At 43.1% G+C, this 13,793-nt stretch overlaps 1 protein-coding gene across 3 annotated transcripts in view; it reads right to left on the bottom strand.

Annotated features, from left to right (window-relative positions):
• LOC106095352 (all trans-polyprenyl-diphosphate synthase PDSS2) overlaps positions 1-13,793 on the bottom strand; it is a 29,143-nt gene that overhangs the window by 486 nt on the left and 14,864 nt on the right. The window contains exons 2-5 of one of the 3 annotated variants that reach the window (XM_059360157.1): positions 1,552-1,741; positions 939-1,485; positions 574-875; positions 12-500 (exon numbers count right to left, since the gene is read on the bottom strand). In XM_059360157.1, the coding sequence (XP_059216140.1) occupies positions 604-875; positions 939-1,485; positions 1,552-1,741 (1,009 nt within the window). In that variant the 3' untranslated portion in view covers positions 12-500; positions 574-603. Of the gene's footprint in view, positions 1-11; positions 876-938; positions 1,486-1,551; positions 1,742-13,793 lie in introns of those variants that run through there. The other 2 variants (XM_059360156.1, XM_059360155.1) reach the window with 2 other exon arrangements.

A 13,793-nucleotide genomic window follows, 5' to 3' on the forward strand; every position in this document is an offset into this window, starting at 1 on the left:
ACAAAATAGTGTTGTTGTATAAACTTTGTATATATACTATAAATTTATATGTATATAGGTATGTAGAACATTTTTGTTGTACACTTAACTACAAAAATGTTTCGAATTTTAATAGAAACAAAAAAAATTAAACGTCAATAAAAGTTGATATACGCAGTAATATCAAATAAAAATATGAAAATTTGTAATATATTCTTAAACTAAAACAATACATTTCGAATTTGGGTTCAAGACACTGCATTCCTCTGTTGCATTAAACTCCACTCATGTGACCTGATTTGTGATTTGTGATTTAAAAATTGATTTGTTGCATGGGCAGTAAGAAAGAGTTATGCCGCTGAATTAATAAGAAATATCCCAACAATCAAGGCAAGAACTTTAAAGCTCCTAAATCGCCCCACCTCAGAAGATATTTCCATGCAATACCATGGAATTAAAATGGAAACAAATTTTTTACAAAAAGGACTCCATAGCAGTGCTTAATGCGTTACTTATCGGGCCTGCATAATCGATAATTAGGACTTTAAATACCCGCTAAAAATGTAGTTAAAAATGTTTTTGAGCAATAGCTACCTGTTTGTTAACTTATTATATTTATATTGCCTACAAATCCTGCATGGCTATAATTATATTTTCCAAAGCTTTTCTAGCATCATTGTTTGGAAAACTTTCTAAAACATGAAGTGCCGCCGTCGTGTGCTTGCGTTGCAGTTGTTTTGTTTTCTCCAAGCCAGGTCCCTGCAAAATTGCCTGATGTATTTTGACGTAATCAACGTTATCCACACAAACTTTGCCCTTTTCAATTTCATCGTAAAGTTTGGGATCATACTCTAAGTGGAATAAAACGGGAGCGCTTACTAGACTGAATGAGGTATCTAAAATAAAATGATTAAGTTCAATTGGCCTACTCGTTGGTTGCTTTTGTGTATCATATCTACCATATGGAAGAGAAGTTAGCTGAAAGGGTTCTGCATCCAAACAGGCCTGCCACGCTAACGATAAGTGCTTGCCAAACAGATAGGCTTTTTTTTGTAAATACTCGCTCTGCTCGGCTAATTGCAATGAGGCCAGACAAGATTTACTCAGCAAGCTACCAACATTTAACATATTACGAGCTACCCATTCCTTCTCTGGATTGCCTATGAGTTTGACTATATTCATGGGTTTGAGTATGTCCTCAGCATCATAGTCGATGTCGACAGTGCAGGCTGGGCTATTGGTGTGTGGATATACAGTGCCTGGCTTTGACGGCAAAGGATTATTTTGCTCATCACGCTCTCCAATAAACACGGATTCGGAAAAGTCTCTGACAGCTGAGGAAATAAGGCCCACTACAATCTGATTTTTTAAATCGGCCAATTCCACACTGGAATAACTTAACAGGTAATCGCCTACTAGAAGACCAATCTTATTGCCAACAGTCATGTCATCGTATGATGTGGAATCCTGACCAGCCTTGGTACATCTTTGCAAATTGACCAGGCTCTGCAAAAAAAGGGAAATAATTATTTCGGAATTTATAATAATGCATATTACTTTTTAACTGCTTACATTGTGTACCAAGTGAGAAATGCGTATCATTTCTGTTACCTCAACCAAAACTCTTTGACTGTGCAGGACACCAGCACTTTTATCCTGTTCCATGTCTGGTACGGATGGGGCATGACCAGCAGCCTTAGAAATCAGCAGCACAATTAAACTCCAAGCTTGCGTGGTATTTTTGCCATTATATAAAAGTCCTCTGTGAAAAGAGAGTGGATAATGAATCGATTATTTGCATAAACAGTTAAGATGGCCACAGAAGTAAGCATGTCCACCTATGACACTGAACTTTTTGATGCAAGTGTTCCCATATGTTGGGGAATACATTAAAGATGACACACGATTTAAGCGATTTTTGGGCGATATTAATTAATAGACGTTAGATATCTAATTTAAACTTATTTTGATGGGCTTCGGCATCCAAAGATGCTGGAAGATCCGCCAAAAACTGTAATAAATTCAGCTTTATAAGTGCAAATCCATGGATGTGTATGTAAGCTAGATATATAGCCATATAATCCGAACCGATTTCCATAAAATTTACTAGAAATATCAACAGTCATAAAAAGAGGTTTGTGCTAAATTTCGTTAGTATCGGTTAGATAATATATACCACATTATCACAATATTTCTAAATAGAAGAGCTACTATATTTAAATCTGAACCGATTTTGGCAAAATTCCATACACATAGTGGAAATCGTTGAAGATATTGTGCAGACGCGTATGCAAAGGCATTAAAAGTAAAAATCGAACGATATATATCAAGGGGAGCTATATCTATGAAACTCACTATTAACCTGAAGATTTATAAGAGAATCCTTGTTGCTGTAACCATATTTTAATGTGGGGGTGGCGATCCTCGTCAAACTCCTGTAGGTGAGCAAGCTTCTTCCGGTCCAAAGGACCGATTATTCAAAGGCGCCAATATCGAGCATCATAAGCAATCAGTTTTTGTGCAAGAGCCGGTGCCGCCCGGCCTCTCACTAAGATTCCCTGCTGGATACCGCTGATTGTCTGCAACTGCCGTTGTACCTACTCCGTATGGGTATTTCCACTATTCGCAACCTGTGGACGCGCCCAGTAGCTTGCAGTTAAGCATCTCTTGACAGTAACGAACACCACACGGATCGGACCTTAATGTTGTGGTGTGAGCACGTGTGGTGCTCACAGTTATCTCGTGCTGGGATTTCGTAAGGATCGGATAATAAATGACCATATTATTGTAATATTAGTCCAATCGGACCAACATACTTACGAAAGGGACGGGCGTAGCCAAGGGGACCATAGAGCCTCCGCCCTTCAAAATTCTTATTTTCGAATGTTAGGTCGTATATATATTATGTAGGGTTAGTTTAAGTGGCAGTCTGCCATCAGACTCACATACACGTTTTCATCCATTGTGATACCACCGCAAGAGAAGAAAAAAGATGTCTTCTAATTCCTACCGTTGAACCAACTAAATCGCTTTAAAAACCCCAACAACTTGTGAACGTTCACATCCGGTAAATCAGACAGGTTCGCAAAGAAATGAGAATCTAAAGTGGAACTCCTTCTGACTGCTAGTGCGGTGTTCTATAGTCTCTCCTTCTTCGATGTCCTCACAGCTTCTGCAAAAGTCGTTACTGCGAACCTTCAGTCTGTCAGTATGTTTTCCGACTAGACAGTGATCTATCATGACGGACACAATGACTGAGACGTCTGTTTTAGCCAGCGACAGCAAAGCGGTAGACCTCTTTGATAATTTCTTAATAGTTTTAAGGGTCACGAAAAAGTTAAATTGAACTTAAAAAGTTAATTGAATCTCGGTGCAGATAATAAAACACGTCTTTTTCGGGTGGTGGTGATGTAAAAAAAATTTTTATTGTATTTCATAGACACATTAAATGTATACTTTCATTAAATTTAAGAATTCAAGAGAGAATTGAAGGACCTTAGGTCGTCAACTATTTGGCAAAATCGCTAGTTTGTGTTTTGGCCTTTTAAATAAACAATTTTAAGTTTTATTTCTGCAACTCAGACTTTGCCATCTGAACCTTCTGTTACCTTGACGACTCTCGTGAAAGTAACAACCTACAACCTCCACTCCTGTGGAGGTAGGTTGTCTTCGTGCACGAGAACCAAGGTGCTAATTTGGAGATTGGACATTTCTTGATGCCATTTATCCATGCCCTGAAGACCAAGTATGTCTATGTCTTTCGACCAAGCCCGCCAAAATCTTTGCTTGAGAATTTACAGCATTCGCCATCTCTTGGAGAAGCCTAGATTGCTGTATTCCAGCGACAACAAACGTAGACCAGCCCCTATTAACAGGTGCGTGGGAGTGTGGGCTTCACCGTCGTTGGGATCTGACGATAGTGGTGCGGTCGGCTGACTTTTCAAGACTGCTTCTACTTCTGCTAGCATGGTGTACATTTCTTCTCAGATGAGCGATGCGTTGCCCACGGCGCGCAGTAGAAGGTTCTTGGCTTGATTGTCTGCGGCCTTCCATAGCCCTCCGGGAGGAATGAATTTGAACTTGCGTTGTCGCAATACATTTTCTTCGGCAACCCTCGTCTGGCAACAAACGTTTTCAAACAAAGAATAAATAAGTCAGCTGAAAAGTCAGACACTAAATCAATGTGAACCGCTTTGGATGCAAAACAGACGAAAACAGCGATATATATTTTCACGGGAGGTCTACTGCGAATTTTTAGCGATACATTAACTGGCCGCAAAAACTGTCATGCAAAAGTAATCAGCCAAATATTGTCCAATTTGACATTACAATTTTCTATATGCAAATTGCGGAGATAAAATGTTACGAAGTAGGTCCGTTTCGGTAATAAAAACGAAAACTTTGTGTTATATTGCAAGGGTGCGTTAGCCAATCGACCACCTACTCTGAATAACGAAAGGTTCGGCCTCCTTCGGTAAAAGAATGTATAAATGGCGTAAGCATTTATATTTGAAGGCAAAACTTCACAATTCTTCAATTTCTACCAATTAATAGAATGCGACCCTGAGTTCTGTTGACGTTACTATGACTGAGTTAGGTCTCTTAACTTTTCTAACACCATCAACAAATCTAAATACATAGGATGCCACATTCAGTACGAAGAAAATTGTTCCATAAATTCAATAACACGATTGAAAACCTCCTCCCGTATTAAATATACTGCCGCCTTCCTTGTTTTCATTGTCCTTTCTTCCTCAGTTAGGTCGAATTTTCGATTAATAGACCATAATGATACATCTTTGGTCCGAAACAATGGACCTTTGAACCAAATGGTGTTTTGTATATCCTCTACCGCACATCCTCTTGATACTATATCGGCTGGGTGTTATTTGCCAGGAACATGACGCCATTTAACGACTTCTGACCACAACTGAATATCACCAACTCGATTGGACACAAATGTCGAAAGGGTGGATGGGTTTGACTTTATCCAATGGAGATTATTAGAATCCGTCTAGAAGAAAACTTCCTCAGTAGCGGAAAGAGGCGAAATACAACTCGATTGGACACAAATGTCGAAAGGGTGGATGGGTTTGACTTTATCCAATGGAGATTATTAGAATCCGGCTAGAAGAAAACTTCCCCAGTAGCGGAAAGAGGCGAAATACATGCATACGCATGTGCCTACGAAGGCAGTTGCCAGTACTTCTACACAAATGTAAACACCATTTCAAAATAACATTGTGTGTCATTGGCACGATGTCATGCACCTCCCATTGCTCGATATACGCCTGCAGAAGGGCCTGCAAAATATGTCCATTTACGAGTCCTACAAAAACAGTATTTTGAACTGGCCTGCAACAGAACCAATTAAATAAGGCCTGCTCTTAAAGTTGTTTTTGCAGCACTGCGAAAAATGGGATATTTGTAGGACCTAAAAAGCAAAAAATAAAAAGGACCCCCCTTTTTATATATTTTGGCAATTATATTTGAGACATTTTGTCCCTTTTCAAGTGTTAATTATTACTTTCATACCCGCTTCAACATTATCTTGAAGTTGACTTTTTGCTGCCAGCGTGATTTGAACTCAGGTCCCTTCAAATGCAAAGCGCATACTCTACCAACTCAGCCACCACACAATTAATGTAATGAACGGCAAAAGGTTTACTTTAACTTAATAACAAAATTGTAGTAGACAACATACCCCTTCATTGCAGTTTGCAGGCAAGGCAGGTTAAAATGGTAAATGCAATACGGCAAGGGTAAAAATGGTCATGTACAACCCGACTCCATTTCTACCGCAAACCCAGGTTTGAATCCCGCCGCCGGCAATTTTTTTCTGTTTTATTTCTTCTTTAAAGTAATTTTAGAAAATTCGGCGCAATTTTTTACTTATTTCTCATTAAACAATTTTTTTAAAACTGATTTCTACACTTTTTTGAATTTATATTTGTTTGGTTTTTTATTCATTTTTATCTACTAATGTCATTGTCAAAATATATAAAAGAATAGCGTGACTAACTGACTGATCGTCGCCCAGCCCAAACGGCTAAAGGTAGAATCATGAAATCTTGCAAAAATGTTGGTTTTGGATCATAGGCACAGAATAATACGTTTAGGTACTAAAAAGAACAAAAAGTACGCAATTGTGTATTTTAACCCAGCATGAACGGATAGGTCTAGAATTATGATTTTGGGCTCAAATTAAAGAGCTTTTCGAAAAAATAAGATTTGCTGGCAAAAATTTTCCAAGGTAGTACTAGAAGTGGGAGAAATAGTGAGACTGGGAGAGAACGTACGTTTAGTACCGCAATTGGTACCATTTGGTACTTCCTATACAGATGGAGCTAGAGGTCTGAAATTGTGCATGTAGGTAGAACTAGGAAATATATGATGGTTGACTAAATGATCTGTTCAAAATTCGTACATTTTGGTAACAAAATTGGTACTATTTGGTACTTTCTTTATAGATGTAGCTACAGGTAGATACAGGCAGCCGGTTGTACGCACCGGATTGACCCGATGGAATCATCATCGGCAAGGGCTGCCGCCTCAGTGTACGTGTTCGTCTTTTTTCGTCATGGGAGAGGCACATCCCGGAGTGCCTTCTCCGTACGCTTCTGGTCCGTGCTGGGATTGAAAAGAACCCCGGACCCTGGTTCTGTTCGGTTTGCCAAAACCGCCGTCATCATCGGTCGGTGTCGGTGAGGTGTAACCGATGCTTGGAGTGGGTACATTTCCGTTCTTGCTCTGGCCTAACTTCGCTACGGGAGTATAGTCATACTGGCTATGTCGCTAGGTGCTGTGCGAATATAGCCAGCAGTGGGTCACAAGCGTCGCCGTCGTCGCCTTCGGCGTCCTCGTCGTCGGACTATGTGACCCCCCCGACCTCTCCCGTACGGCAATTTATGCAACGGCAGCACCCTAGCCCTATTATTGCCAGGCCAGTACCGGGAAGTGTATCGTTCTTGCAGTTAAACTGCAACGGACTGCGTGGCAAGATTGATGAGATCGTAGATTTTATGAGTCGGAAGAGCATATCGGTCGCAGCGATCCAGGAGACAAAGCTGACCAACACCTGCAGCTTGCACAGTTGTCACGGTTATAATGTGCTACGTAAGGATCGCTCAAGGAATGGAGGTGGGGGATTGGCCTTCGTTATACACCATTCCGTGCAGTATAGACCTATCTCGCCTGCGCTTGACGCTAGTGACCCATACATAGAATGTATGGGGGTAGCAGTCAGGTCTGGTACTGCCGAGATAGAGATATACAACGTGTATATACCGCCGGTTGGTAGCTGTGTCCCGATTAATGGCCAGGCATAAGTGGGTTGCTATGTGGCCATAGTCGTCTGGTTCTGGGGGCTTTAAATGCACATCACACGTCATGGCATTCTCCCATAGGTAACGACCAGCGTGGCAAAGCTTTGGCAGAGCAGATACATAGCTCCACGTTTTGCACGGTGAATGAGGATGCCCCCACTAGGATTACGAGGAGGTGCAGCAGCTCGCCAGACATCTCAATTGCATCCCCTGATCTCCTAAATGACGTATCCTGGCAAGCCGTCATCTCTTTGGGGTCAGACCACCTCCCCATAATTCTCACCATCGACCGACAACCCGACTTCATAACCTCTGAGCGCCGGACGTTCATCAATTATAAGAAGGCCGATTGGACTGGCTTCAGAGAGTATACCAATCGCCGCTTCAATGAACTGCCACCCCCCTCTGATGTGCTTGTGACCGAGACATCATTAACGCAGCAGCCGCTCGCTTTATACCAGCCGGTCGAATACCACAAGTGCGACACAATTTCCCGGCGCAAGCAGTGGTAATCGACGACAGACGAGCGTGATGGGATTCGTGCTATGGACCCCGCTAACCCCAGAATCAGCGAGCTGAATCTGGAAATAAACAGGGTAGTCAACGAACATAAGCGGAATTTGTGGCTGGAACACTTGGAGCAATGTAACTTAGGCACCGGTGCAGGCAAACTGTGGGCCACTGTTAAGTCTCTCTCGAACCCCGGTAGATGGGACGACATGACCTCAGTCACTTTTGGCGAGATAACCGTTACTGATCCGAAGAGATGCGCCAGGTTGTTCAACCGTCAATTTATTGTGCATACCGAGAGAGACAGGGCAAGGAGGAGGGCCATTCGCCGTATTCGTGGTCTCCGAGCCGATGAACAGCCATCACAATTTACCGTGGGCGAAGTTACGAATGTCATCCGTGGCGCCAAATCTTCTAAGGCGTTGGGCCCCGACGGAATCTCTACATTGATGATGAAGAATCTGGATTCACCTGGAGTTGAGTACCTTACCACTGTCCTCAACCTGTCATTGAACACTCTTACAGTTCCCGATGTCTGGAAAATGGGCAGAGTGATCCCGCTACTGAAGCCTGGAAAAGAGTCGTACAGACCGATCTCCCTTCTCTCACCAGTGGCAAAGACGCTTGAGGCATTACTCGTCCCGAGCCTCATAGGAGAATTTCCATTCGCCGACCATCAACATGGATTTCGGAGACTGCAAAGCATAACAACAGCTTTGCATGCCATCACCACACACATTTGCCGTGGCTTCAACCAGCCCAGGCCATGTGATAGGACGGTCCTTGTGGCACTGGACCTATCGAAGGCATTCGACACGGTCAGCCATGCCAAATTATTTGAGGACATCGCCAACACGTCCCTCCAGCCAGGCTTGAAACGTTGGGTCGCGAATTATCTGTGTGGCCGCCAGTCATTTGTGGAATTTAGGGATAAGAAGTCGAAACACCGTAGAGTGAAACAGGGAGTTCCCCAAGGTGGGTGATATCTCCGGCTCTGTTTAACCTCTACCTATCCTCCATCCCACCCCCTCCAGACGGCATAGAGATCGTATCATATGCGGACGATTGTACGATCATGGCATCAGGCCCCCCACCCATTGATGACATCTGCGATAGGTTGAACGTCTACCTCAACGAGCTTGCCTCATATTTCGCTGCAAGAAATCTGAAGATATCCGCCACCACATCTTCAGCCACACTGTTCACTACAAATACGTGTGAGGTAAATACTGAGCTGACTGTGATGGTCGATGGAGAAATGATTCCGACCATCAAGTGTCCCAAAATACTTGGCGTCACATTTGACAGCTCCTACACTTTCTCCCCACATGCCACAGCAATCTGCAATAAAGTCAAAAGTAGAAACAAGGTCCTCAAGTCACTCGCTGGCAGCACTTGGGGTGCAGACAATGAAACCTTGTTGACCACGTACAAAGCAATTGGCCGGTCTGTGGAAAGTTATGCAGCGCCAGTGTGGTCACGTCAACTTTGTGACACGCAGTGGAATAATATTCAGATCTGTCAGAATGCCGCCCTCCGAACTGCGACGGGCTGTCTCCTCAGTTCTCATGTGGACCACCTCCATCAGGAGACAAAGATCCTACCAGTGCGAAGACATAACTACATGCTGTCTAAGCAATACCTTTTGGGCTGTTATCGCAGAAATCATCCAAATCACACTTGGTTCTACAACGGAATCATTATGCACCATCAGTGAAAATTTCAAGAAAATCGGTTCAGCCGTTTCTGAGTCTGTAAGGAACACAAACAAACCTACAAACAAACACCAATTGATTTTTATATATAAGATATAAAAAAGATGACCTTTGTGTTTAACATGACCATGATTTTTGATATATGTACCTACTTGGACCAAACAGATTTAAGTAGTATTTTGACAAAATTTACGAACAGTGGTAATTTTTTATAAAAGGGGTCAAAATGACCTGTAAGTCCATTTAAGTATATCGCATACGCATTCCCGTTAAAGAAAATTTTACAAATAAAACAAGTAAAAGCGTGCTAAGTTCGGCCGGGCCGAATCTTATATACCCTCCACCATGGATCGCATTTGTCGAGTTCTTTTCCCGGCATCTCTTCTTAGGCAAAAAAGGATATAAGAAAAGAGTTGCTCTGCTATTAAAACGATATCAAGATATGGTCCGGTTCGGACCACAATTAAATTATATGTTGGAGACCTGTGTAAAATTTCAGCCAATTCGTATAAGAATTGTGCCCATTGGGGCTCACGAAGTAAAATAGAGAGAACGATTTATATGGGATCTGTATCGGGCTATAGACCGATTCAGACCATAATAAACACGTTTGTTAATGGTCATGAGAGGATCCGTCGTACAAAATTTCAGGCATATCGGATAATAATTGCGACCTCTAGGGGTCAAGAAGTCAAGATCCCAGATCGGTTTATATGGCAGCTATATCAGGTTATGAACCGATTTGAACCTTATTTGACACAGTTGTTGAAAGTAAAAATAAAATACGTCATGCAAAATTTCAGCCAAATCGGATAGGAATTGCGCCCTCTAGAAGCTCAAGAAGTCAAATCCCCAGATCTGTTTATATGACAGCTATATCAGGTTATGAACCGATTTCAACCATACTTGGCACAGTTGTTGGATATCATAACGAAATACTTATCATAACGATAAGAATTGTGCACTCTAGAGGCTCAAGAAGCCAAGACCCAAGATCGGTTTATATGGCAGCTATATCAGGTTATGGACCGATTTAATGGCACAGTTGTTGGGTATAATAACAAAACACGTCGTGCGAAATTCCATTCCAATCGGATAAGAATAGCGTACTCTAGAGGCTCAAGAAGTCAAGACCCAAGATCGGTTTATATGGCAGCTATATCACGTTATGGACCGATTTGAACCATACCTGGCACAGTTGTTGGATATAATAACAAAACACGTCGTGCAAAATTTCATTTCAATCGGATAAGAATTGCGCACTCTAGAGGCTCAAGAAGTCAAGACCCCAGATCGGTTTATATGGCAGCTATATCAGGTTATGGACCGATTTGAACCATACTAGGCACAGTTGTTGGATATCATAAGAAAACACGTCGTGCAAAATTTCATTCAGATCGGATAAGAATTGCGCACGCTAGAGGCTCAAGAAGTCAAGGCCCAAGATCGGTTTATATGGCAGCTATATCAGGTTATGGACCGATTTGAACCATACTTGGCACAGTTGTTGGATATCATAGCAAAATACGTCGTGCAAAATTTCATTCCAATCGAATATGAATTGCGCACTCTAGAGGCTCAAGAAGTCAAGACCCAAGATCGGTTTATATGGCAGCTATATCAAAACATGGACCGATATGGCCCATTTACAATACCAACCGACCTACACTAATAAGAAGTATTTGTGCAAAATTTCAAGCGGCTAGCTTTACTCCTTCGAAAGTTAGCGTGCTTTCGACAGACAGACGGACGGACATGGCTAGATCGACATAAAATGTCACGACGATCAAGAATATATATACTTTATGGGGTCTCAGACGAATATTTCGAGTAGTTACAAACAGAATGACGAAATTAGTATACCCCCCATCTTATGGTGGAGGGTATAAAAATGTGTTTAACATAATTTAATAACATTACATACTACATACATTTTTGTAGTATGTAATACACATAGATTTTAGTATTCTGTAGAGCCAAATTTTGGATAACCATCGGTCGGGTCCAGATGACATGTGTCCAAATACCTTACTTTTGAATCAGATATTGTCCCAATCTACCAAAGCCTTTTTGGGTTGGGCCGTTCACCCAATAGCTTGACCCCAAACTTACCACCAGATTCATATTTTTGAGTTATTATAAGGGTACATCCAAAAATACGCTTAAATCGGATAAGCCATCTTCGATAACTGGCGTTTTTTGTCAACAAATATGCAAAAGATATGCAAAATTGCAAAATATATGCAAAAAATATGCAAAAATATGACAACCCGGACCATGCAAGAGTAATAAATTTTCTGCTGCTGACTAACTCTTAAGATTTTAATATAACTTTGGGCCAGGCCTACATCTGGGGGATTTTAATGCACATCACTCGTCAAGGCATTCTCCCCTAAGTAAACCAGCGTGGCATGGCTTTGGCAGAGCAGATACATAGCTCCACGTTTTGCACGGTGAATGAGGATGCCCCCACTAGGATTACGAGGAGGTGCAGCAGCTCGCCAGACATCTCAATTGCATCCCCTGATCTCCTGAGTGACGTATCCTGGCAAGCCGTCATCTCTTTGGGGTCAGACCACCTCCCCATAATCCTCACCATCGACCGACCACCCGACTTCATAACCTCTGAGCGCCGGACGTTCATCAATTATAAGAAGGCCAATTGGACCGGCTTCAGAGAGTATACCAATCGCCGCTTCAATGAACTGCCACCCCCCTCTGATGTGCTTGTGGCCGAGAGGAAATTCCGAGACATCATCAACGCAGCAGCCGCTCGCTTTATACAAGCCGATCGAATACCCCAAGTGCGACCCAATTTCCCGGCGCAAGCAGTGGTACTCGCAGACGAGCGTGATGGGATTCGTGCTATGGACCCCGCTAACCTCAGAATCAGCGAGCTGAATCTGGAAATAACCATGGTAGTCAACGAACATAAGCGGAATTTGTGGCTGGAACACTTGGAGCAATGTAACTTAGGCACCGGTGCAGGCAAACTGTGGGCCACTGTTAAGTCTCTCTCGAACCCCGGTAGACGGGACGACAGGACCTCAGTCACTTTTGGCGAGGTAACCGTGACTGATCCGAAGAGATGCGCCAGGTTGTTCTACCGTCAATTTATTGTGAATCCCGAGAGAGGCAAGGAGGAGAGCCATTCGCCGTATTCGTGGTCTCCGAGCCGATGAACAGTCATCACAATTTACCGTGGGCGAAGTTACGAATGTCATCCGTGGCGCCAAATCATCCAAGGCGTTGGGCCCCGACGGAATCTCTACATTGATGCTGAAGAATCTGGATTTACCTGGAGTTGAGTACCTTACCACTGTCCTTAACCTGTCATTGAACACTCTTATAGTTCCCGATGTCTGGAAAATGGGCAGAGTGATCCCGCTACTGAAGCCTGGTAAAGACCCGAGTTTGGGGGAGTCGTACAGACCGATCTCCCTTCTCTCACCAGTGGCTAAGACGCTTGAGGCATTACTCCTCCCGAGCATCGTAGGAGAATTTCCATTCGCCGAGCATCAACACGGATTTCGGAGACTGCACAGCACAACAACAGCTTTACATGCCATCACCACACACATTTGCCGTGGCTTCAATCAACCCAGGCCATGTGATAGGACGGTCCTCGTGGCACTGGACCTATCGAAGGCATTCGACACGGTCAGCCATGCCAAATTATTTGAGGACATCGCCAACACGTCCCTCCAGCCAGGCTTGAAACGTTGGGTCGCGAATTATCTGTGTGGCCGCCAGTCATTTGTGGAATTTAGGGATAAGAAGTCAAAACACCGTAGAGTGAAACAGGGAGTTCCCCAAGGTGGGGTGATATCTCCGGCTCTGTTTAACCTCTACCTATCCTCCATCCCACCTCCTCCAGACGGCATAGAGATCGTATCTTATGCGGACGATTGTACGATCATGGCATCAGGCCCCCCACCCATTGATGACATCTGCGATAGGTTGAACGTCTACCTCAACGAGCTTGCCTCATATTTCGCTGCAAGAAATCTGAAGATATCCGCCACCACATGTTCAACCACACTGTTCACTACAAATACGCGTGAGGTGAATACTGAGCTGACTGTGAAGGTCGATGGAGAAATGATTCCGACCATTAAGTGTCCCAAAATACTTGGCGTCACATTTGACAGCTCCTACACTTTCTCCCCACATGCCACAGCAATCTGCAATAAAGTCAAAAGTAGAAACAAGGTCCTCAAGTCACTCGCTGGCAGCACTTGGGGCGCAGACAAAGAAACCTTGT

The sequence above is a fragment of the Stomoxys calcitrans genome, chromosome 1 (assembly GCF_963082655.1).
Source record: "Stomoxys calcitrans chromosome 1, idStoCalc2.1, whole genome shotgun sequence".
Taxonomy (NCBI): domain Eukaryota; kingdom Metazoa; phylum Arthropoda; class Insecta; order Diptera; family Muscidae; genus Stomoxys; species Stomoxys calcitrans.